The sequence below is a fragment of the Globicephala melas genome, chromosome 4 (genome assembly GCF_963455315.2).
Source record: "Globicephala melas chromosome 4, mGloMel1.2, whole genome shotgun sequence".
NCBI classification, from domain to species: Eukaryota; Metazoa; Chordata; class Mammalia; order Artiodactyla; family Delphinidae; genus Globicephala; species Globicephala melas.
This window is the reverse complement of record NC_083317.1, coordinates 87708955-87734437: the sequence shown is the minus strand read 5'-3', so window position 1 is coordinate 87734437 and position 25483 is coordinate 87708955. Positions and strand designations below refer to the sequence as shown.

The 25483-nt window shown below is 38.7% G+C and overlaps 1 protein-coding gene across 3 annotated transcripts in view; it reads left to right on the top strand.

Moving 5' to 3' along the window:
* Positions 1-25483, top strand: part of KCNMB2 (potassium calcium-activated channel subfamily M regulatory beta subunit 2) — a 252881-nt gene that overhangs the window by 224132 nt on the left and 3266 nt on the right. For all 3 annotated transcript variants that reach the window (XM_030863238.2, XM_060297604.1, XM_060297603.1), the window contains 2 exons: positions 13493-13663; positions 16055-16250. In XM_030863238.2, coding sequence (XP_030719098.1) covers positions 13493-13663; positions 16055-16250 — 367 coding nt within the window. The remainder of the gene's footprint in view (positions 1-13492; positions 13664-16054; positions 16251-25483) is intronic.

Below are 25483 nucleotides of genomic sequence, written 5' to 3'. Positions count from 1 at the left end.
TTTGCTTTCAAGCAACTAAGTTGAACCATCTTTCAGCAAGAGCTTTACTATAAGACTGAAATTTTGTGTCATTTTTAAATTCCATACTTTGTATGAAATTTCCTCATTTCTTTAAAATAAAAAAAGGTCACTACCATTGATGGTGCAGAAAGGCAGAAATTTTGTTGCCCTACAGGAATAGTGTGACTATCAATGGCCAGTCCTCCTTAGATTTTGAAGGTTTCATCAGAGCAGGTGAAGCATGATGTATTTGTTTCAACTTCTATTTATTCTCAATGAGTAATTTAATTAAATACATTTTTCATATATATATATTTTTTTACAAACAAAAGGATTAACATTTAAGAAGCAATTACTCTGCACTGCATGTTTTCATAAACTGTTCTCTTCTAATTTGTAAGATAAGGATTATTATGCCCATTTTACAGTTAGGAAAGCTGAGGCTTAGAGAGTTTAAGTAACTTCCAAGCGTGCAACAACTAGCCAGTGATTGAATCAAGATTTAAACTCAAGGTTGTACTCTCTCCCCCGCACCCCATGGCTTACATAGGCTCTTGTCAAACATGAGATATTCGGAGCAGCAGTGAACAACCAAGACCACAGGGGGAAACTATGATAAAACAGAGTTGAAAATTGTGTATCACAGGAGATAATAAATATGTGAATACGATATATTGGCAATATTTGTGGCATTAAAAGGAGCAAATAATTAGCTTCATATCCTATACCAGTAAGATTCTATAAAACTCTTAATTACTACTTTCATGTTTTCAGTAACTATGATTTCAGTAACTATGGGGTTTAAAATAATTAAAATATTGACTCTAAGTAAATCATTTTCAGCAAGTTTTATTTATGGGATGGGGATGCCAAGGCTTATGAAATCAATCTGCATGACTTTGGCCTACAAAGTCAAAGACAAATGGAAAAACAGGCAAAGAATACAGCAATAGAATCTGACACTAAGCCAGTATCCTTAGTTTGATGTTGGTTCATTTGCCTGTACCTCTTTCTTAACCACACCTCTGTCTTCACTGCCTAATTCACAGACTCTTGTGGAACAAGACTCAGATTTTAAAACTGACTTTAAACAGCAGCTATTGCTCTGCTTAATACTCTTGGTGGCAGTAATCATGGTGATAAGGAAAGTAATGACGGTTGATAATAAATCTAGATAATTAAGGTCCTCAAGTTAATTATTTGCAAATAAATTAACTAGGTTGTCTGGAAGCACTGCCCAGAATTGCTGGTAACTGTTCCACCCTCAGTTTCTTATTCTGCAAACCTGGCCTCTGTGTGTTCAGCTTCTCCAACTGTGTTCCCCCGGCAATCCCAGAGGCCAGGCAGCCAAAAACCCTTGGCTCCACTCCACACTGCCTTATTCTGAGACCAGAGACAAACTTGTCAGGATATCGGCTTCCCTAGGATTCCTCAAGAGATGCAACATCAAGAAATAAGCTTACAGACAGGTAGAGCAACCAAGTGGAAGTAAAATCCACTGAAAATTCTGAAACCTAATTTTTATGGTTCGAGGAAAGTTGAAGTCAACTTTATATTTTTTTCATTATTTTAATTCAAAGCCAGTCCTTTTTCTGATCATCTGCTATATGCAAAACACTGGTTTCTATCCTTATCCTCCATTCCACATGCCCAGCAATGTGAAGGAATATTTTTTCTTCCCTGAACAAATTTCTTTGTTAGGTGAGCCGACGTTAATCTCTAAATCGCAGGAGGCAAAATAAAACAAGAGCAGCAATAACTAATTTAAAAATTAAAGAAGAGAGAGGTTATTAGCCAAGGACATTACCACTGAGTGTTTATCAAATATTCTTTGGATTGTTTATACTAAATATTGAATTGGTATAAAGGAACATTTATCACATGTTACCATACAGAGAATGATGATATAATAAACATCTGAGTACACTTCATTAAGCTTAAAAACTAAAACAATCAGAATTTTTGAAGCCCTTGAGGGTGCTTCCCTAAGAGCGTCCCCCTCCTTATCCCTGCCCCCATCCAGAGATAACCACCCTCCTGTTTATCATTCCCTTGCTCTTCTTCATGAGTTTGTCACATCTGAATGCTTAAACAATACATTGTTTACTTCTAAATGTTTGGAGACTTTAAATAAATGGAATCATACCATATGAATTGTTCTGCAACTCGCTGTTTTCACCAAACATGGTCCCATGATTTATCAGTGCTGATGTGACTAGCTGTAGCTTATTTCGTCTGCTGTGTAGTATGCCATTATATGAATATACCACCATTTATTCATCCAGTCTACTTCTCATAGACATTGGCATTATTTCCAGTTCTTTTTGTACTGACAATGCTGCTATAAAACTTTTTGTTCATGTCTCCTGTACATATGTACAAACATTTCTTAGGTTTTACACCTAACTTCGGAATTGTCGATTCAAAAGTATGCACAGCTCCCACTTCACCAGGCAATGCCATTGCTTTCCATAGCAGCTATAGATATGATTCCATTGCTGTAGAGTTTTAGGGGTTTTAATTTTCATCAATCCAGAGGGTATTGTGCTTTCAATTCCCATTTTTCAGATTAGTAATAAGATTGAGTCTACATCCCTAGTCCTTTTCTGTAAAGTGCCTGTTCTAACATGTGGCCCATTTTTAATTGGATTTTTGTCTTTTTCTTATTGACTTGTAGGAATTCTTTATAAAAGTCTGTTTTCTTTCATTTAAAAAATTTAATAGAATATAGAAAGGTAACCATTGAGAATGGTTGAAAACAAAATGAGAGAACTGGAAGATAAAGTGAAAGAAATACCTCAAAATCCAGAGGAAAATTACAAAGAGATGGAAATCTTAAGAGGAAGGATCAGAAAGTTACATGTGAATGATAAGAGCTCCAGGAGTGGGGAAAGAGATGGAGGAGAGAAATAACAATGAGACTTCCTTTTCTGACAGTATAGTAGACCAAATACACCAACCCTCCTGCAGCAACAATTTAAAATGCTATATAAACTTTTAAAAACTTTTATAAAAGTTTCTATTAACCCTTTGTCTATTGTGTGCAAACAGCTTCTCCCAGTTTACTTGTATTTTCACTTTCTTTATGATGTCTTTTCATAAACATGGTCTTAATTTTAATGTGTTCTCAGCAATTTTTCAACATTTTGAAATCCTTTCCTATCCCAAGTTCAAAAGGGTATGCTCTGATACAGTTAATATTTTGTAGGTTTGCCTTTCACAATTAAGTCCTTAATCACCTGAAGTTTACTTTTGTGTGTGGTGTGAACTAGGCATCTATTTTTTTCTGTACAGATAACCAATTGTCCAGCACCTTTCGTTGGATAGTTTGTCCTTTCCTCAATGATCTAAAAGTATACATGTATCATATATTAGGTTTCCACATATGCATGGATATGTTTCTGGATCTCTACTCTGTCCCACTGGTGAATTTTGTCTACCTCAGACAAACACCACCCCTGAGCTTACAAACATTAGCATTATAATGCATCGTGATATCTGGTATAAAAGTTGCCCACCTTGTTCTTTTGTAATCAGGATTGTACTTGCTATCCTTAGATGTTTGCACTCCCATACCTATTTTAGAATCAGCTTGTCCAGTCATGCCTACCCCACTTCCCAAAAAAGCTCTTGTGATTTTTATTGGAATTTTATGAAAGCTATTAATTAATTTGTGGTAAATTTGCATCTTTATGTCACCAAGTCTTTTTCTGAATATGATCCTTCGAATGATTTGTATAATCTAGGTAGAACTTACCTATAAATAATCAGAGCCTGGTATTTCCATTATGAGGATATTTTAAATTGATGATTCAATTTTTAATGATTTAGAACTATTTAGATTTTCTAGCTATTTCAAAGCAGTTTCAATAAGCCATACATTTGTAAGAATTTGCTACATAGTTAAGTAAATCATATATCAAAGTTTTTAAATGTCTTGCTATAAAGTTGTTTCTAATATCCTCTATTATCTTTCTAATCTAACTGTATCTGTACTTACAGCTTTTAAATTCCTGATATTTATTTGAGTCTTCTCTAGTTTTTCTTATCAGTCTCATCAGAGGTTTGTCTATTTCATTAGTCTTTTCAAAAAACTAATCTTTGATTTCATTGATTCTTTAATACAGTGCATCTTTTATTCTATTTATTTCTACTCATGGATATTATTTCCTTCCTTACACTTTCTTTTAATATATTCTATTAATCTTTTCAAAACTCCTTACGTTGGATGCCTAGCACATTAATTTTCAGGCTTTCTTCTTAACTAATATAAACATTTAAAATTATTTAGTTCTATCTAATAGAACTAATAGAAGGTGAGGATGTACATACATCTCAAAAACATAGAAGACTTTGGTGGGTGGAAGGCAGAACAGTGGCTGTTTTAATCCATGCCACTCTCAGCTCTGCCATATGAGATAATGAGTTGAGTGCTCCTGGGGCAAAGATACATAGCAACTCTGCCTGTTTCAACTCAGCTGGCATTCAGCAATCTATTGCCCCACAGATTCACTTTGTAGGATCTAAGAGAAGGCACTTTTCCTTGAAGTCTGGAAACTAGAGCTCTCAGTGCCAGAAAAGCTTGAAATTTTCCTAGAAGGAATACTAAATGTATTAGTGGTACAGTACAATGGGCGCTGATAGGAAGAGAGAAGCCAGGAGTCTGTTCTAGCCATGGTTCTCTGGTCTACTTGGTTTCACTTGGCCATTAAGCCCCCCTACACTGGCTGCCTCAGTGTAGGGAGGCTCAATATTGAAGCCTTTTCTAGCCCACATAAAGGAACATACTTTGTGAGCCTAATAAATGCAAGAGACTGAACATACAAAGGTGAATGCGGTCTGGCTCTAACTCTTGAACCACTCAATATTCACTGGGCCAGAGAGGCATAAATATAAATATTTAGTATGTTAAGTATTATGGTTACTATGGTTAGGTTTCTGAAGGGCCTCCCCAAGTTATGACAGATATACATAATTCTTTATTCACACCTTCCCTCCTCTTTCCTGCACCTGCCAGTGCCCCTCACCTCTCTGACTGCTTTGGGACCCTTTGTAGATCTGTCTTCTTGCCCTTTCCAAGTTCTAGTACTCAGCGAGCTGAGTTTTGTTTCTCTGACTACCTAGGGAGTCTCATTAAAACCCACAGTGTTCATAGTTACTTCTGGACACAAATGATGCCCATATCTAAATTTTCATCTCCTCTACCACTGCTTTTTTTCCAACCCCTATTTAACACCTGAAATGCTGACAGAGTTTCAGAATCAGTCTCTTAGCCTGCAGGAATAAACCATTCCAAACAGCCACACACTAACGTGAGTGATCTTTCTAAAGTACAAAGTAATTATATCACTTTCTTGCTTAAATTCTTCTAGTGGCTCCTCTAACTTCAGAAGACATACAACACCCTTTATCTCTGACCCCTGGCTATCTAACCAGCTCATTACCTGCCACCCCCACTCACTGCATCCTGGAATCCAACCACTCTCAGCTACCCTATTCCCCTTATCAACTGTTTGCTCATTGGAGATTTAATTCAGTCTATTACTGAATCCTTTAACCATCACCACTTAAACTGTTATGGCCACCTTGGTTTAATTAAACATGAATTAAAACATTCATGTTCATAAATCAAGTCCTGAGCCAAGTTATCCATCACCAATCTACTGAATGCCCAGTTCAAGGAATGTCCAATACAGTGATAGCCAATTTGCCTGAAGCCAAATTGCCAAATACTAATGCATTTGCCAGTTGATCTTTTTGGTGAATTTATCAAATTTAGTTACTTACCAAAAACTTTGTATAATCATTGTAACCCTCATAGTTCTATGGGTTAGTAGGAACCAAAAAGACTGCAGGGGACCCAGATTTGGGGCTTTGAGACTCTCCTCCTCTGTCTCTCAGTCTCTGCAGCCATTGTCCCTCTATCTCTCTGCCCCTCTGTCTTTTCCTCCCTGTGCTCCAGACACCCTCTGTCTTCAGGGTCCCCTGTTCTCAGGTCTTCCTCCCCTCCCCCCGACCCAGCCATGCCCTACTGCTCTCTCTATTCTTTGTTTCCTCTCCTCTCTGCCCCTGGGTTTCCCCCTCTCTAGGATCAGCAGGCCAGGCTACATTATGCTGATTCTGCTCTTCAACTTTCCCCCAGCAGAGGGTCCCACCAATCTTGTCCAGATCCCTCCTGTTCCAATAACAGGACAAGAGCAAAGACAAATTAAACATTTTGTTATAAGGACAAAATAAAACTGTTCAAATAAAACTTAGCAGAAACTTCAAAAAGCTGTTAAAAATTCCCACCCAAAATCAATTACCGTAATCTTATGAATAGTTAAAAGAAACAAATTTTGGTTAATTGATAAAGTTGCCAAATCTATCAAAGTCATGAAATTTGCACAAGAATCTCAGTGATGCTAAAATGTTAGCAAAACAGCAAATAACTCTAAAAAGGACTTGAGTAAAATCATTATAAACAGAAAGGCTCCCATACGAAATGCTAAATTTTTGCTATATCTATTAGAAGAATATATTCAAATATACACATATTCAAAACATATATATCTATGAATATAAGAATTATTTATAAAGAGACTAAACCTCCCTCAGAAACTTACTTAGCTTTAAAAAAAAACAAACAGACCTTAAAATACTGCTAAAAAGAACATATTCATAAGAAGAATATAATTCAATGTATTTTTAAAATATCATCTTAAAATATTCTTAAGAAAATACATTCATATTAATTTACTATACTTAAAACAATGCTCCTTAAAATAAGTTTTTGTTAAATCTGTGATTAAGTGGGCAAATTATTCATTTGGCAAAGTGATCCTTCAATAAATTGGCAAATTGGCTAATCATGGTGCATTAGCCATTCACTAACTGAACCTTTGGCAAATCAGTGCCCAGCATATTGACTTGCTTCCTTTCTGTACTCATTACAGTAAGTCTCCTTAAGATGCATTGTAATGATTGGTATCTCACCCAGCTCCCTCAGGACATGTCTTATTCACTTTGTATTCCCCAGAACTTGGCATAGTACGTTTCATCTTATGAAGACTTTAAAATGTTGACAAATGAATAAACAAATGAATTAATAAATGACATTTACCCTGCCTTAACATGAATAGTTTTCTTCCTGCAGGCTAAATACCAAGGGAATCTGAATTTAAATGAGTGAAGCCCAAGGAAAACTTTTTTTCTTGCACATTTTACTCTTTATATCCATGTTTGTATATGTACAGCCTCATAAATACTTTGCTTATGAACCATAGGACTACTATCAAACTTTAAGACACTATCCAAATATGGAGTTTGAAATAAAATTGTACTGTGTTGACTATGGCTTGAGGTAAATATAAAGCTTTATTGGACAATTAAAATTTTTTATACAAAATATTTTGTTATACTTGAATTTGCCTTGTAGTTTTATTAATAACTCACATTCTCCAAAAGGATTTGGGCAGAATGCTCCCTGTATATGTAGAAAAGACTGCACATATGTACTACTTGTTATTGCCAACATGTATAAATGCTGATTTGTAACCACCATACTGATTCACGGTTCACCATGAACCATGAAGCCACAGCTGCTCCAACAGAGCTTAAACATACTGCTTCGCCAGTATACACCAAGGCTAGATCTGCTTCAGACTTAGAAATCCACATTCCTGCTCTATACCTATGGCTGAATATCCCCCATATTCGAAACTTATTTTGTAGTCATGCCTGAGTCATTATTCCTCCTGAGAGCTCTACTTCAATGAACTATTCTAGCCTTCATTCCCTTATTTCTCCCTCTACCCCTTTTAAGAAGAGTCCACAGAGAATAGACACAAAGAGCCAAAGAGAGATGAACTGTCCACTCTGTTAGTAGTGGCAGAGTAACCCCCAAAGTACAAGGCTTCCTAGTATGAAGGATGATGTTTAGGCCTGAGGCCCAAAATATAACATCATGCTCATTCCCCACCCCCCCCCAGTTTTGAAGACAACTTGGCATTAGGAGGGGCACCTCACTAATCCACTTAGTCTCAGGCTATGGACACTCCCTTCCCCACCTGGGGCTTACTACCTAGAGATAGCGAGGCCAAGGCACACCAGGCCTGAACAAAGGCAAGTCCAAAAGGATGAGAAAAAAATTGTGCCACTCATAAACAGTGATCTTCAGTCTCACCCAAAATGTAGACAGGGTCTCTGACTGTCAGGCTCTGGCCTATCTCACCAATCAGATTAGTCAATCCTCACCTGAGCTCATGACACTGTTTGTGGGGGAGAGAATCTATAAATGAACAATCAGCCTCTCCCTTCTTAGCCAGGGCAGCAAAAACACCCCCTTTGGAACCAGGAAGAATAGCAAAATAAGGACCCCTGCTTTAACACCCTCTACTATTCCCCCAGTCGTCCAAGTTAAGTTTCTGGGCATAAATCTAAACTATATCCTTTTTCTCACTTCCTCATCATCCCCTATATTCTATGAGTCACCAAATCCTGAAGTTTTATCTCCTAGATATTTCTCCATACATCCTTTTCTCTCCATCTATCCTACCTCGATCCTAGATCCAGCCCTGATCATCCTTTGCCAACACTATAGTAGCTATCCCCTAATTCTTCTTTCCGATTTAAGTCTGCCTCCATCGTTAATCTAATCTCCACCCTGAAGCCAGAGTGATCATTCTGAAACTCAGTTCTGATCATGTCACCCTCTGCCATCTTCCCATTAACTACAGGATAAAGGTCAAGTTCCTTAAATGACTTACAAAAACTCTTCATAACCTACTACCTCTCCAAACTCATCTGCCCCATTTCCCCTGTCCCACACTCATCCGAGTAATAATAAAATTTGTGTAGTTTCTGACAGTCAGCATGTAGTTGCAAATCTCCATCCTTTGTTCATGTGATTCCTTCTGTCTGAAATGCCCTTGATTCCCTGTGTCATGTGGTTAACTTGGATTCAATCTTGAAGATTCTGTTTAAGGCATTTCTCCTCCAGGATGCCTTCCCTAACCTTAATCCTTGCTCCCTGCCCTGCTCCCTCAGGCTGGGAAAATTACTCCTCTTCTATACTCATGCTGTGAATGGCTCCATCATTGAATTTACTACCCTACATTGATATTTTTTTTTCATGTTGGTCTTCCTGTTGGGTAGGGGCCACATACAATAACTAGAGGTTACCAGCATTCAAAATAGGTTCGTAGACTTTAACTGAATCTTTAGTCCTCCAAATTATTCATTCATTCCTTAACTTATCCATTAATTCACTTAGCAATAAATTCATTATTGATGAATTTCATGAGTATGTCCCACCTCACTCATCCACTTTCATTTTGCTGAGTAATATCCTGATTTCCCAGATGTGTTTAGCCTGCGTGGAAACCAATCATTTTCCCTCTTCTCTACACATCCCAGAGCACGTGAAGAACATTTGTTAACCATTTCCAAATTGTGATTTGTTTCTAAATTACCCATTTGAATCATTTTTATATTCTTCTTGTTCTAGTAACATAACTGACTGATTACACTGCATCTCTTTTATGGGTATAGACTGATGTAAGTGATGCAGTGTGACAGCCTACTACTCTGGAGCTGAGACTATTGCTCCCTCCTTGCTGGCCTCCACCTGCAGGAAATCCAAATCTCAAATGCAGCCGTTAGAATTAAATACATTTTGATAAATAACAACAGGAAAGTAACAGAAGATTATTATTTTACAGCAGGCCTTTGAAGCCACTCAGACTCAGCCTGTCTCTTCTTGCTTCCGAAGTCTGGCTTTAACTGAATGGGCATTGATTTTTTTTTTTTTTTCATTCAGGTTCATAGAGAATCAAGTTTAAGAGCTTTGATATAAATCCTACATTTTCCAAAGAAAACCTCACGAAAGCATGGGGAAACTTAGAGGATGGGTGGTGGCTAGCCTGAGGAAGCCAAAAGCCTGCAAGCTGGCCAGCCAGCTAGCTAGTCCAGAGGCACTGGGCTTGGGAGCTGGAGAGTAATAAAAAAGATGGGCTCTCAGAGCTTCTGGCCATGAGGAGAATGAGTGGCCATGAGTGAGTGCTGGTGGGAAAGAGGCAGGAAGGACACGGTCATGAAAAGATGAGGAACAAAGTCCTCTATTTAGCTATGATTCTCCTACTATAAAGGGCCCACTCCTCAAGGAAAGAGTAAGATTTATATAAACTACCTCATGAAGAGAACTTTTAAATAATAGTAATAATGATAATAAACTAATCCATTAATTTTATACTCTAATAACCAGATTAACATATAGTCTTCCTTAAAACCTTTTGGAAATATACTAAGTACATACATGTTCTCACACTTCTATAGGGAATCTAAATATCTAACAACCAGTCCAGAATGAACCAGCGCCCCAGAATGTATGCCAGCCATAAACACCAGTAAGGCCATCCTGGAGCATGAAGCTGAATAGAATCCCTGAATATACACACAATTATACAAATAACAGGCATCTCTTTCCTCCTCTGCAAAGTTCCACACTGGATTCTAGTACTTTTTCAAGCAACGAGAGTGACTAGTGATGAAAATTTAAAAGGAAAATCTGAAGTCTGTCTCATGTATGTTGGCTTTTTGTCTGAAGCTTAAAATAAAAATGGCATAAGAGCTTCTTTCTCCATTTTCAGCACTCTATGTGTCCTCCTCTCTGTCCCCAAGCCCTAAAAGCCAGCAACTCCCCCACTCCCACACCCGTGCAATCCAAAGCTCCCTTCTCCGTGGCTACTTGGTTGCCTGTGTTTCCAGAATCCTTGAGCATTGCCTCCTTCCCATATTTCTCACAAATCTCTCCAACCAGCCAGCACCCCCAGCAATTTCTCACTTCTTTTCTGCCTTCTCTGCCTGACATTATTTCAAATCCAACCCTCCACTCATAAGCTGTCTACACTATTCACTGCCTTGACATTCTGTCCTTTAGAAATTCTTTGGAGAAGCACAGCCATTTTGGGATGTTCTGATGTCCGTGTCATAAAGGTGTAGCTCCCCACACCATTTCTTTTTTTATTTTTTTGAATTTTATTTTATTTATTTTTTTATATAACAGGTTCTTATTAGTCATCAGTTTTATACACATCATTGTGTACATGTCAATCCCAATCGCCCAATTCATCCCACCCCCACCCCCACCCTGCCGCTTTCCCCACTTGGTGTCCATACGTTTGTTCTCTACATCTGTGTCTCTATTTCTGCCCTGCAAACCAGTTCATCTGTACCATTTTTCTAAGTTCCACGTATATGCGTTAATATACGATATTTGTTTTTCTCTTTCTGACTTACTTCACTCTGTATGACAGACTCTAGATCCATCCACATCTCAACAAATGACCCAATTTTGTTCCTTTTTACGACTCAGTAGTATTCCATTGTATACATGCACCACATCTTCTTTATCCATTCGTCTGTCGATGGGCATTTAGGTTGCTTCCATGACCTGGCTATTGTAAACAGTGCTGCAATGAACATTGGGGTGCATGTGTCTTTTTGAATTATGGTTTTCTCTGGGTATATACCCAGTAGTGGGATTGCTGGATCATATGGTAATTCTATTTTTAGTTTTTTAAGGAACCTCCATACTGTTCTCCATAGTGGCTGTATCAATTTACATTCCCACCAACAGTGCAAGAGGGTTCCCTTTTCTCCACACCCTCAGCATTTGTTGTTTGTAGATTTTCTGATGATGCCCATTCTAACTGGTGTGAGGTGATACCTCATTGTAGTTTTGTGGGATTTTTTGCGGTACGCGGGCCTCTCACTGTTGTGGCCTCTCCCGTTGCGGAGCACAGTCTCCGGACGCGCAGGCTCAGCGGCCATGGCTCACAGGCCCAGCCGCTCCGCGGCATCTGGGATCCTCCCGGACCGGGGCACGAACCCGTGTCCCCTGCATCGGCAGGCGGACTCTCAACCACTGCGCCACCAGGGAAGCCCCTCATTGTAGTTTTGATTTGCATTTCTCTAATAATTAGTGATGTTGAGCAGCTTTTCATGTGCTTCTCAACCATCTGTATGTCTTCTTTGGAGAAATGTCTGTTTAGGTCTTCTGCCCATTTTTGGATTGGGTTGTTTTTTTTTTTTAATATTGAGCTGCATGAGCTGTTTATATATTTTGGAGATTAATCCTTTGTCCATTGATTCATTTGCAAATATTTTCTCCCATTCTGAGGGTTGTCTTTTCTTCTTGTTTATGGTTTCCTTTGCTGTGCCAAAGCTTTGAAGTTTCACTAGGTCCCATTTGTTTATTTTTGTTTTTATTTCCATTACTCTAGGAGATGGATCAAAAAATATCTTGCTGTGATTTATGTCATAGAGTGTTCTTCCTATGTTTTCCTCTAAGAGCTTTATAGTGTCCGGTCTTACATTTAGGTCTCTAATCCATTTTGAGTTTATTTTTGTGTATGGTGTTAGGGAGTGATCTAATTTCACTCTTTTACATGTAGCTGTCCAGTTTTCCCAGCACCACTTATTGAAGAGACTGTCTTTTCTCCATTGTATATCATTGCTTCCTTTGTCATAGATTAGCTGACCATAGGTGCGTTCCCCACACCATTTTTAAATGGGAACATTTATTAAATACTTCATGTCAGTCATTCTCCTGGATAATCTACTTATGTCATCTCATTTAACCGTAACAATGTAGTTACACATTATTTCCACTTTGCAAGGAACTGAGAATTAGAAAGGCTGAGGAAGTTGTAGAGATCACACAGCTAGTAAGCCATGAAATCAGGTTTTGAACTAGGAGACAGTTTGACTCCAATCTGTTTTTTTCTTTCCGTAGGTTACTGCTCGAAAATTTTAAAAAATACTAATAAAACTATCCAAACTTATGGAGTCTGGCCTTGATTTGACTGACATTTTTGTAAACTCACTCGAATGTTTACAGTACAGGAAAAGAAGTCTGGGTCACCACTGGACATCTCCACATTTCTTATAAATCTCAAGTCAACAGAGCCCTAAGCAACCCTAAGCCTGAGAAAAATGTTAACCAGGATAAACTCTGTCTATTATTACCGAGGGGAAATAAGATATTAAGTTGATAGATTCCTCATATATGTTGCCATTTATTTGAATTAATGCTCCATTAGGTATTCAGAGAGTACAGAAAGATCAATGATGATCAGCTGGGGGTTGGCAAAGGAAACAAACCCAAAGCATTATTTTAAGGGCTGAAGGGATTGCTTTCTTTCTTCAGACTTAAAGAAAAAGCAAAAGTATTGACAGCTAGATATGGGTCCCAAGGAAAGAAGGGAGACTCATTTCTGCTCAGGATTGGGGTGTGTGTGTGTATGTGTGTGTGTGTGTGTGTGTGTGTGTGCGCGCGCACGTGTGTGTTGGAAGGCAATAGTCACATGCTGGGATCCAATTGCACTCAGGCAGGTTTGGAGGACCCCTCTCGGCCTCTCTGCCTTAGGAAGGCCTGAGCAGCGACTTACTCTTTAGGGGTGTGTTGATTAACTGTGGACTTCAAGTAAAACTGTATTATGTTCAACCTCAGAAACATTTACCAAAAAATCAGGGACCATGACCTCCTGGACAAAAGGAAAACTGTCACAGCACTGAAAGCAGGAGAGGACCGGGCCATTCTCCTGGGACTGGCCATGATGGTGTGCTCCATCATGATGTACTTTCTGCTGGGAATCACACTCCTGCGCTCATACATGCAGAGGTAAAGCCATTGGGTGCTTGGGACTGTCTTTTGTCTCCCTTCTCCCTCCTCCCACACAGCTTATCAATCTTGAGGTCCTCTTCCTCACCTGCTTTCCTAAAAAGAACTTTGAGCAGCGCCTGGCACATACTATTTGTCAATAATGTTATCTAACAATAATGATAAAAATAGTTATATGTATAAACTGCTTAATGTGCCAGGGACTTGCCATACATTACTTTTTTAATTCCCATAACTATTCTAAAAGTATGAATATACTCATAAAAATGGCAAAACTGAGGCTCAAGATAGATACAATTTGCCCAGTGTCATATAGCTTTAGTGTTCGGCAGAGCCAAGATTCAAAACCACATCCTGTTAATTCCAGAATCCCTATTCTTGCCTCTTCACACCTCTGTCCATTCTCCACCTGCATTCCTTTCCACCACACCCCACTCTTCCATCACCCCAAATATTAGTGGTTCTCAACTGCACATTTCAACTTCCTAAGAAACTTTTAAGAATACTGACATCCAGGCCCCACCACAATCATTCCACAGGGTCAGATTTAGTAGGTCTGGAGTGGGACCCATTCACCAGTATCTTTTAAATTTCCCCAGGTGATTCTAATAGGTTGAAAAACACTACTATGCACTAACTTTTTAAATTAAAGATTTTGAACCCTTCTTATTTAAATACTTGCCCTAGGTTTACTGAATAGAGAGGCAATTGAATACTGAGTTGTCAAGTGTTCCTCCTGAGTAAGCCACATGATAAACCTCCACAGCACCTCTAGCTAACTGTTGTCCATAAATTGGACACTTTGAGCACAGGGAAGCCCAGCATTGCTATAACTAATGGGGAAGGTCTCAGAGTGCTTCAGCTTAAAGAAACGAGGCCCTTTCAAATGAAAACTTGAGGTTTCAATCCAAAAGAGAATCAAACCATTTTGTGGCATTCATTTCCCCACCTAAATTAATACTTTCATTTTAGAAGGAAACTCTAGTTGAAACACAGTAATCTGCTAAAATTAAGGCATCATCTTTCCCATTTGTGGCTGCTCTGCTCTGTTTCTCTGATGCCTTCAGCTGTGCTGCTTCTCAGTGAAAGCTCTGATGCCTCAGGCCCCAAGAGTTCACTGACTCCAAAACCGCTTTCAGATCCTCACATCTGCTTAGAACCATCTAAGACTTTTTTCGTCCTTGTATAAGCAAAATCTGACCACTCATGTCCCAGGAAAATACAAATTGCCACACCAGAGGGGGTCAGTGCTAGTATCCTGGCTCTGGTATGAAACTGGACATGGAAAGGGTGCCCTGTCAACACATGTCCAGCAAAAAGAAGGGCTGTTAATCTGCAAAGAATGTTTTCTGATCACTCTGGTAATCAGCTTATATCCAGAAGCAAAACATTGATTCTGGGTGTGTTACTTCCTAATCACAAATATTACCCTTGATCATAAAATTATAAATGTTTTAGAATGAAAAGCTGACCAATGGGCAGCTGGAGGGTTGGTTTGTTTGTTTAATCTTTCTAATTGAGAGGTCCCAGGGCACTGATAAGAACCCATTAATCTGCATATAACAAGAGTCTCTTTTCCACTGTTTGTGGGGAAGAAGGGCAGCACCATGGAACGAGCCCGGGCAGTAGAGAAATAGAGGATTGGATGGAATCACAATTTCCATCACTTATTAGCTGTGTGTCCTTGCATGTATTTGATTTCTCTGACTGTCAATTCACTCAGCTTTAAAAGGAATTAATACCTAACCTATAGGGTTATTGGGAGAACAAAGAAGACAATGTATGTAAAGCACCAGTTAGGGTGAAGGGGGATGCAATAAGTGATTGCTCTTGGTATAATCAAAAGGTGGAGTTATCTTTTCTCCCTTATTAGAAAGACCTTAAAGAAATATATCACTGTCCTTTCATCTGTCACATTGGACCTCAAGCCCCTCCACCCTTTCACCATCTCTCCTCCCCTTCTCCCTTACCCCTTCGCTGCCTACAAACTGGGCAGACATTGCGAGGTGAGGACCAAGGCATGGCAGGAAGCAGCTTAAAATGCAGAAACGCAGGGTGAGTACAGGTTGTGATGTAAAAAGATGCTGCCTTATGCTTACCAATGAATTTGATAAGGAAAAATATCTAACTTAAATCAAGCACTGGAAAAGATGATACTATATCTGATGGAAATCATTGGCAAAGTTCTCAGATGCCAGGCAAAGTCTGTCTGTGTTTATATTATAGTTAGCCTAAAGCTGCTCTATTTAAAAACATACACATTAACAAATAGGTTGTATTATAGATCTTGAAGATTTTTCAGGTCAAGGAGCTGACAAATGTTCCCCTCTGATTACACCTTCTTTGCCCTTGGCATTTGGGCCTGTGCTTATTCTCCTCCTCTCTGTGTAGTGTGTGGACCGAGGAGGCTCAGTGCACCTTGCTGAATGCATCCATCACGGAAACATTTAACTGCTCCTTCAGCTGTGGTCCGGACTGCTGGAAACTCTCTCAGTACCCCTGTCTCCAGGTGTACGTTAACCTGACTTCTTCTGGAGAGAAGCTCCTTCTCTACCACACGGAAGAGACAATGAAAATCAATCATGAGGTAGGAGCTGGGCGCACACTGCATCTCGTTCACCCCCACACAGCTCCGCACCGTTCCATCTCTCTATCAAGTTCCCCTGTGCCAGCACTTCAAAGGAAAATGCCACTAGGAAGCAGGCCCTTCCTCATCCAGTCACAGAACTCACTACACTACTTGACTCTCTTACTTGGGAAACATTTATTTTCTGTGCAAGTGGTGGTCAAATCACTCCCCATTTTGGAACAGTGAAGATTTAGCCTTTACTTTCATTTAGAAGGGTAAACATTATGTCCTTATTGATACACAAATAGACTTAGTCTTTCAAAGCAAATGTGCAGTTTAGTCACAGCTGTACAAGCCAAAAAGCAAGTTATTTGTCATATACCTGGGAACCACGGGGTAAAACTATATTTTGCTTTTCCACGGTCATTGTCACTTCATTCTGTGGTCTTGGAGATGTAACTTAAGCTCTCTGAGCCTCAGTATCCTTTTCTCTAAAAATGTAATAACAATGACCATCTTGCAAGGTCATGCACTGTGAGGATTAGAACAGAGTATGGAGAGTGCTGAGCAGAGCACAGGTGAGACCTTCAACCCATGGTCACACTATGTGGGCCTGTGCATATTTTTTCACATGTGTTATGTTCACAGAGGCTGAATTTTGCAGCACTAGCACATTCAAGTCCACGTGCTGGATGCTCAATATGTATTGTATTAAAGCTGCACACAAAATATGCATTTAAAAGGTCTGGGATGACGAGTAACGTGTCAGCAGAACCAACCTGCCATTATCAATTTTAAGTTAAATACATTGTGTTTTGGATTTATGGTAGCAATTTAGATGGCCAGAGTACTTTCATATGCCAAGACAACCTGATACCATTCTCCAACAGGACAATTGGCTCTCGTCACCAGGATACAATTCTCACAACTCTAGCCTTTCTTGTAAAAACTTTTCATTACAATTATCAGCACTTAAATGATACAGATTATATGTATTGAAAAAAATTCAGTAGCTGCAAAGCTTGATACTAGAACATAGGATTTGTTTTGTGATATATTAACAAAAAGTAAGTAAACCCACCTTGCATTTTGGTTACAGTAACTTAAAAGAATTCTTGCAAATATCTCTGAGGACACAATGTCTGCTCTGATTTCCTTTTGTTTGTGGTACCCACAAACAATACCAGTCCTAATCCTATTCTACAAATATACATAGCTTAGTTCTCCCACAAAGTATACGTTTTTCAAGATCCCTCAAGCCAAGTTTTTAAATCAAAACTGACCTGTAATGATGAATGTCTGTAAAACTCTCAAATCTCCAAGGAATTGGAAATTGGCCAAAATTGAATAGGCATCAAAAAGTGGGACATATTTCCATTTTGACACTTTATCACTACAGTATGAATGCAGTATGAATGAATGCAGTATGTAAGCTATAAGCCCTATGAATGCAGTATGTAAGCTATAAATCGGGAGTGAACCTACCATGGAAAATCTCAGTTAAAATTTTAGGACCAGTATTCTGTCTGCTGTCTGCTGTCTGCTGTCTGCTGTCTGCTGATACTAGGTCATTGTCTGGTTTATTTACCTTGTTTTTAACTGTAAAACATGCAAGAAATGAAAAAGTACAGCTCAAGCACTTGTTATAGAGATTCCCCCACATAACCACCATGAAAGCAAAGAAATAAAACATATCCTGCACTTGCAGGAAATCAGAACCTTGCAGTTCTGGTGACTAATGTTATTAAGTACATTTTCATTTATTTATTGGCATTTTGAATATCCTTTTTTTTTTTATAATGTCTGTTCAAGTCCCTTGTTTTCTATTGAATTGATTCTATTAGATGGTTTCTTCTTAGTATTCATTGTAGGAATTCTTTAAATCTAGATATGAACCTTCCTTGATTGTTGCGTTGCAAATACCTTCTCCTGAAATGAAAGGTGGCCTTTTCACTCTCTTAATGATGTATTTGAATGAAAGAAGTCTCTAATTCCAGTGTAACCAAACCTTGTCAATATTTTTCTCTTTTCTCTTTTTTCTTTTTCCTTTCTTCCTCTTCTTCTTCCTTTCTTTCGTTTTCTTTTCTTTCTTTTTTTCAAACGTTTGGTTGTCCTGCTGTCTGTTTAAAAAGTCTTCACCTACCCTGAGATCATGAAGTCATTCTCCCAAACTATCTTCTAGAAATGTTATTGTTTCTCCTTTCACATTTAGAGTACAATCTGCCTGGAATTGATTTTTATGCAAGAGTCAAGTTTCTAGGTTTCTTTTTTATTCATATGGACAATCATTTGTCCAAGTCCATTTATGAAAAGAGCACCCTTTCTTCACTGGATTATTTTTATGATCCCATTTTCCCCTCTATTTTCTTGGAAGTTATGTGTTCTGTCACTATTCTTTTAGTGTTTAACTAGTGATTACAACTTGCAATCTTGACTAATCAAGGATATTAAAACATTTTAACTCCATTTATTCTCTTCTCAAGTTATATATTATCATCATTTTTATTCGATATATACTTTAAGCCCATGAAGATATTATTATTGTTTTTGTATATAGTAGCTATCTATTTAGATGTGTCCACATCATTTTCCATTTTCTTATTCTTCATTCCTTCCTTTATCCTTGGTCTGGGATCATTTTTTCCTACTTCCTGAAGAACACTCTTTAATTATTTAGTGCAATATCTGCTCTAAAGAAATCTCTAAGCATTCATTTATCTGAAAATATTTTCTTTTCATTTTCATTCTCAAAGTATATATTCACTGAGTATATAATTCTAAGTTGGCTGTTATTTTATTTCTGTACATTGAAAGCATTCCATTGTCTTCTGGTGAGCATTACTACTATTTGGAAATCAGCTCTCAGTCTAATTGCTACTTCTTTGAAGGTAATTTTGGTCTACTTTAAAGATTATTTTCTTTGGTTTTCTACAGTTGAACTACTATGTGCCAAAGTAAATATTTATTTCTATTTAGCCTGCTTAGTGTTCCCAGGGCCTCTCTCCCTCTTCCTTGATGTTCTTTGTCAATTTTAGAAGGTTCTCAGTCATTATCTCATCAAATATTATCTCTGCTCTCATTCTTTCCCTCTTCTCCTTTTTGAATTCCTACGGACTGTATGTTAGGTATTCTCATTGTATCCCCTGTGTGTCTTCCTGTCTCTTTTGTATTTAATATTCTCCCTCCTTTTGTCTCTCTGTGCTTCATTATAGATATTGACCTACCTTCTGATTCACAGTTCTTTCCTCAGCTCTGACTAATCTCTTAAACCCATCCATTGAGCTCTTAATTTCTCTTATTGTATTTTTCATTTCTAGAATATCCATTTGGATCTTATTTATAATTTCTAGTTTTCTGCAGTATTCTAATTATTCTCTTTTAAATTCTTCAACATAAAAGTAAAATTGTAGTTACTAAAGTTTATTTTGATGACTACAATATCTGAAGCCCCTATGTGCCTGTTCTATTTTTTTTTAATTGTTTTCATGTTGCATTGTAATGTCTGGTTATTTTTTATTAGTTGTCAAACACCATATCTGCAAAATTATTTATAAAAACAATTTTAAGCCTAGGTTGATATTATGATGTCATCTTTTCCAAAAATTATTTCCATTTGCTTCTGCAAGGCCCCTAGGTGCCATTCGTGATCACCTTATTCTGACTACATAAATTGAGATATTCAAGTTTGAACTTAAGTCCCTTTGAGGACCTATCTTCTTCAGGTTGACCATTACTCCTAGGATGCAGCCCTTAACAGTCCCAGCCCAAAGTGAATAGGGTGTCATCAGAGCCTCCACTTGATAGGTTGTTAATGATAATTCCTGCCCTTAGCTCTTCAAGGCTGTCAAAAATTCCATCCAACCTTCTAGGATCTCAGCCCCCTTCTAGAATCAACAGACACTTCCAGGGGAAAGAAAACACCAAACAGCTGGATCACCTTCCTGGCCCAGTAGTTCTTCACTCGCTGGTTAGCTGTCCTCTGCCTTTAATCAGAAGTAGATACGTGGAAAATACAGTTATTGCCATGTCAAAAGGTCACTAAACCATGATCTTAATGTAGCATGAGAAATATACAGGATATTCCTGGGGAGAAAAATTAAAATATTCTCTATCTTGACCTCTCCTTCTTATTACTATTCCCCAAGCTCACCAAAAATAGTAGTCTTCCCCATAGTTACCAACGAATGGGCACGGTTTTACTGAGATACATAAGGCACTACTGACAATGTTTGATTTGGGACAACAGGAGGCAAAGGTATATCAGTCAAGCCGTCTGCTTCTTTGTAGAAAGATATCCAAAAGGATTTTATTTTTAAATTTTCACACTCTCTCATATAGTCTTTTTCTTTGGCTTTTAAATTCAGTGACCAACCTCTTGTCCATATTACAACTGAAGCTGCTTAAGCCGATAAGCTGGCATGCTCTTGTGGAGCAACTGGCTGACTAACGGTCTCTAGGAGCTGCAAGCAGGCTCAAGAACCCCTGCCTCTTCTGGCTACAAGGCTGTCACAGGAATCATAAACTGTGGCTGCGTATTAATTCACTATGGTTGTTAAATTTCTCAATGCTGATCTCCTTTGAGAGTTTAAAACCTTGTTTACCCACCAAGGATCCCCAAAACATGCCCATCTGATTTAAAAGAGTATTAAAAATGAATCTTTGTGCAAAACCAGAAAGTATATCCATTTTTGGTATGTAGTGTACTACCATATATGTAGTATGTTATATATCGCTGTCATGAGGAAGACAGCTATTTTGGATGGAGAGTAAATTATATAAATTAACCAATTATTTATAACTCCAGACTCAGCATCACCCCTCATTTTGTCACCTTTCTGAAGCCTTCTGAGTTCTGCACATCCAGAGAATATACATATCTGGACTAGAATTTCTCAGCCTCAAGGCTATTAACATTTGGGGTGGAATATTCCTTTGTCGTCTGTGAGGGTGGGGTGGAGACTTGTTCTGTACATTGTAGGATCTTTAGCAGCATCCCTGGCCTTTACCCACTAGATGACTAGCATCATCCTCCCTCCAAGTGTGACAACTAAAAATGTCTCCAGGGCTTCCCTGGTGGCGCGGTGGTTGTGAGTCCGCCTGCCGATGCAGGGGACGCGGGTTCGTGCCCCGGTCTGGGAGGATCCAGCATGCCGCAGAGTGGCTGGGCCCGTGAGCCGTGGCCACTGAGCCTGCGCGTCCGGAGCCTGTGCTCTGCAGCGGGAGGGGCCGCAGCGGTGAGAGGCCCGCGTACCGCGAAAAAAAAAGTCTCCAGACAGTGGCAAAACCACTGCTCCAGATTTTATTTAGCTTTTAGCTTGAATGCTGGGAGATTCTACAATTTTAATCAAAGCTTGTAAACACTGAGTTCCTCTGTACAGCATTTGGTAGGGTAAGGAAAAAAGGGAAAAAAATAAAGCGAAGTTGAGAATCTAAATGGGAAAAAAAGAGGGGCCCACATTTATTAAGTATCTACTATATACTATGTGCCCAGCACTATGCCAAGAACTTTATAAAAATCATCTCATTTAATCCTGACTAAAACCCTACTCCTAAAGTGGTAATAGCCAAATTTTATCAAGAGCTTAAAATGTGCCAGGCACTGTATAATACTAAATATTTTACATGAACTCATTTGTTTAATTACAGCATCAATCTCACATATTAGGTACCACTGTTATCTCCACTTCACAATAATGAAGCTGAGGTCAGAAAATGAAATAATTTTCCCAAACTCACACATTCTCTAATTAGGTCTGAATTAAAATCTAAGTCTCTTTACCTAAACATGCTCTCTCTTCAAAAGCAAAACATTAGCTCATCCTCTTGAGAGGGTAAAGATAAGAGCTTTAAAAAACTCTAAATTCTAAGAAATATTTATCCTTCTGATGGTATATTTTAGTGAATAGGTGAGAATCCATGCCATTTCATCATACTCCAAGAGGTGATTAGGATCAAGTAAAAGGCCATGAACAAGGACTAGAACTATCCGTGACCCACAGGAACAGTCAAGGTTGTATATTCAACACCAGTTTACACAGAATGCATATTAGATAGAAGTGCACCCTGAAAAGATGGGAAAAAACATGCCCAGAAATTAGACATATGACATCCCCATAATCAGCACCTTAAATTTAGGGATATTTAAATTAGAAATTTCCTGAAACTGCCTACGGACCATAGATTCAGAAATGCTTCTGTGATTGACAAAGTTTAGTCACTACTCACCAAAACTGAATTATGGCACAGTTAAGGGCATCTTTGTGCAGAAATGAAGGGAAGAATGTGTCCCAAAACAGCTTGCACTGAGCATCAAGAAGAAAAGCATGGAAAATGAACCTACTCCTTTCCATTGCTGAGAAAGAGGATCATGGTGAAGGGCAAGGTCAAATTAGATATCTGACTTACTCAAGGGCTAACTGGATACATCATGGACCTGAGGGCTCCATGGCTTAAGCTATTGTGGGTATTAACTAATCCTGCAGCTCCACATGGCTTCTATTTCATTAGTGGATTTCATAGGTCTTTTAAGCTTCTCCTCTACTCTACATCAAGCAGTAATGCCACAACAAATGTGAAAGCTCTGGAAAACACAGAAAAGGAAAACCTCTCTGGAGGAATCTGTGTCCCGATACTGCAGGAAACTATGGTACATAGCAGAGTGTGAATACTGTTTTCCTCTCCTCTACCAAACATTTCAAACAGTCCCACTTGCCAAAATCAAGCAGATACTAGGAGTGCAAACTAAAATTGTCTAAATGTTGTGGGATTCGCCTTTTTAAAAGTGATGGTAAGAAGCAGGAAGTCTCAAACAAGAATGAAAATAACATCCCAGTTTACTCTCTCACCTCCTCTGTCCATCACTAATGTTCAAAGAACTCAAAAGTTTAGAGTACTCCAAGACTGCCAGCTGGGGATCTCTACATCCTTTGAATATAGGGATTATGTCTCCTTCTCCAGCACAGAACACAAAGCCTGGCACGTCATACATGCTTAATAAACATGTACACAATACTCATTGTTTGTGGACACTGAAGAAGTCCCATCTGACTTTAGAACCAAGATATTTATGCTTCAATGAGCAGTGTTTTTGTTTTTATCTTGTAGGCATTGTGGACTAGGATGCCCTGGATACCACAGAGTTCTCACAAATTTGTGGCCCACCTCTGTGAAGTGTAGAGCCTTTACTAAGAGCCTTTTCAGCCTCATTGCTGGTCCCACTTCATCATTCCCACCACCCTTGTCCTGTTTCTCTCTAATGATCTGTTTTAAATTGTTTATGTTTTTCATGCCTATACCCAGCATGCTAATGGTACTTTAGAGACACTCAAAACATATTGATTAGATTTCATCAAACTTAACCCCTCTCTGAAATAAGACACTACCCTTTTAATAAAAGAACAAATGAAGAACAAACCCTTCCCCTGAGGTGATCCTGAGAATTAATAGTTCCCTTCCTACCATCATAAAGAAAAGGAGGCTGACCAGTGAGGTTATCCAGCCAAATATACCCTTCCTACTGCCCCCACTCCTTCCCACAGCTTTTATTTTTAGGGTGAAGGCCTGTCACTTTTTGCTTCACACATGCCTAGTGAAGCATGGCTTAGCAAAAGCCCAACAGGTACTTTCTCAAAACTTTCACTTCTCTATTGATGTGAAAGATTCTGGAAGGGAGGCTAAGAAAACTTTCAGTTGCTTTCCAAAGAACTGGAGAGAAGATGCAATTGCTAAATCCTTGTGGTAAGGGAAAAGACAGTCAGGAGAAGGTGACAGGATCCAGGTTTCCTCAGCTGGGGAGATGAAGGGTCACGTTGTGGGGCCATCTCTGTATTTTCAATACTAAAGAGAATTTAAGGGAGTTGGAAAAGCACAAAGGTTTATTAACAAAATTCAGGATTAAGAAGAGAGATGTGAGGGCTTCCCTGGTGGCGCAGTGGTTGGGAGTCCGCCTGCCAATGCAGGGGACACGGGTTTGAGCCCTGGTGTGGGAAGATCCCACATGCCGCGGAGCAACTAAGCCCACGCGCCACAACTGCTGAGCCTGCGCTCTGGAGCCCACGAGCCACAGCCCCTGAAGCGCATGCCTGCAGCCTGTGCTCTGCAGCAAGAGAAGCCACCACAGTGAGAAGCCTGCACACCACAATGAAGAGTAGCCCCCGCTCTTTGCAACTAGAGAAAGCCCACTTGCAGCAATGAAGACCCAGCACAGCCAAAAATTAATTAATTAAAAATAAAAATTAAAAAAAAGAGAGAAGAGAGATAAGGGTCTAAATCTTCCCCTGAATGGCTGCCTCAGAGTTTTGCTAGGTTTCTATATCCATATGTTAGGCACAAAAGAAAGAAGGACCTATAGCCATGGTAATATAAATATATATAAACAAATTTTGAGTGGCATTTAAGTGTGTTGTATATATAAAATTATTATTCATATGTTCCTTTGTGTTATATATCATGCAGTCTAAAAGTTAAATCTTTCCTAGCCCATACCTCCCACCAAGAAAAGAATGATCTAAAAACACAAGGATTTTTACCTTTTCAATCTACATTACATTTTTCCAACTAAGTGTTGATCACTTACTAAAGTTTTCATTTGTTGAAATGCACTCTCCAAACATGTGATAAAATCATAAGATCACTAAATCTTTACCCCAAATTCATACCAGTCTCAGAAACATACACATGGCTATAGTTTGAAACAAAAACTTAGAATCCTAATGTAGGATTCAGCATAATGTCAAATCTCTTTGGACACAAAAACAAGGAACACGTGACAAGAGCCATCAAACAGGACTGTTCCTGTGAAAACCACATAACTAGTAATTTTACCCTCCTTAACGTTTTCTTACTTTAGTATGTGGCACTTGTTTAAAGACTTTAGATCGTAAGGACAAATGTGATATTCCAATAAAAAATATGTTAAAGAAAATTTATTGATGCTTTATGCATATTCATAATTTAATCCTCACACACCTTGCCAGGAAGGCTCTATTAACTCTACTATATACAAAAGTTGATTCTGAGGAGCCAAGTAACTTGCTATAGAAACACAGTAACACAGTAACCAGACCTCTTGAAGACACGTCAGGGGCTTGTGATACTACCTTATATATTCATTAGCACAAAAGAAGGACCCATCAATAATAGAAGTAAATGAATGATTGACATATTATGATAGAATTTTCAAGGATAATAATAATCTAGTGGGAGCCAGTTTATGTGTGTTGAAAGGTGGTGGGTGGCAAGGTTAGAAAAAG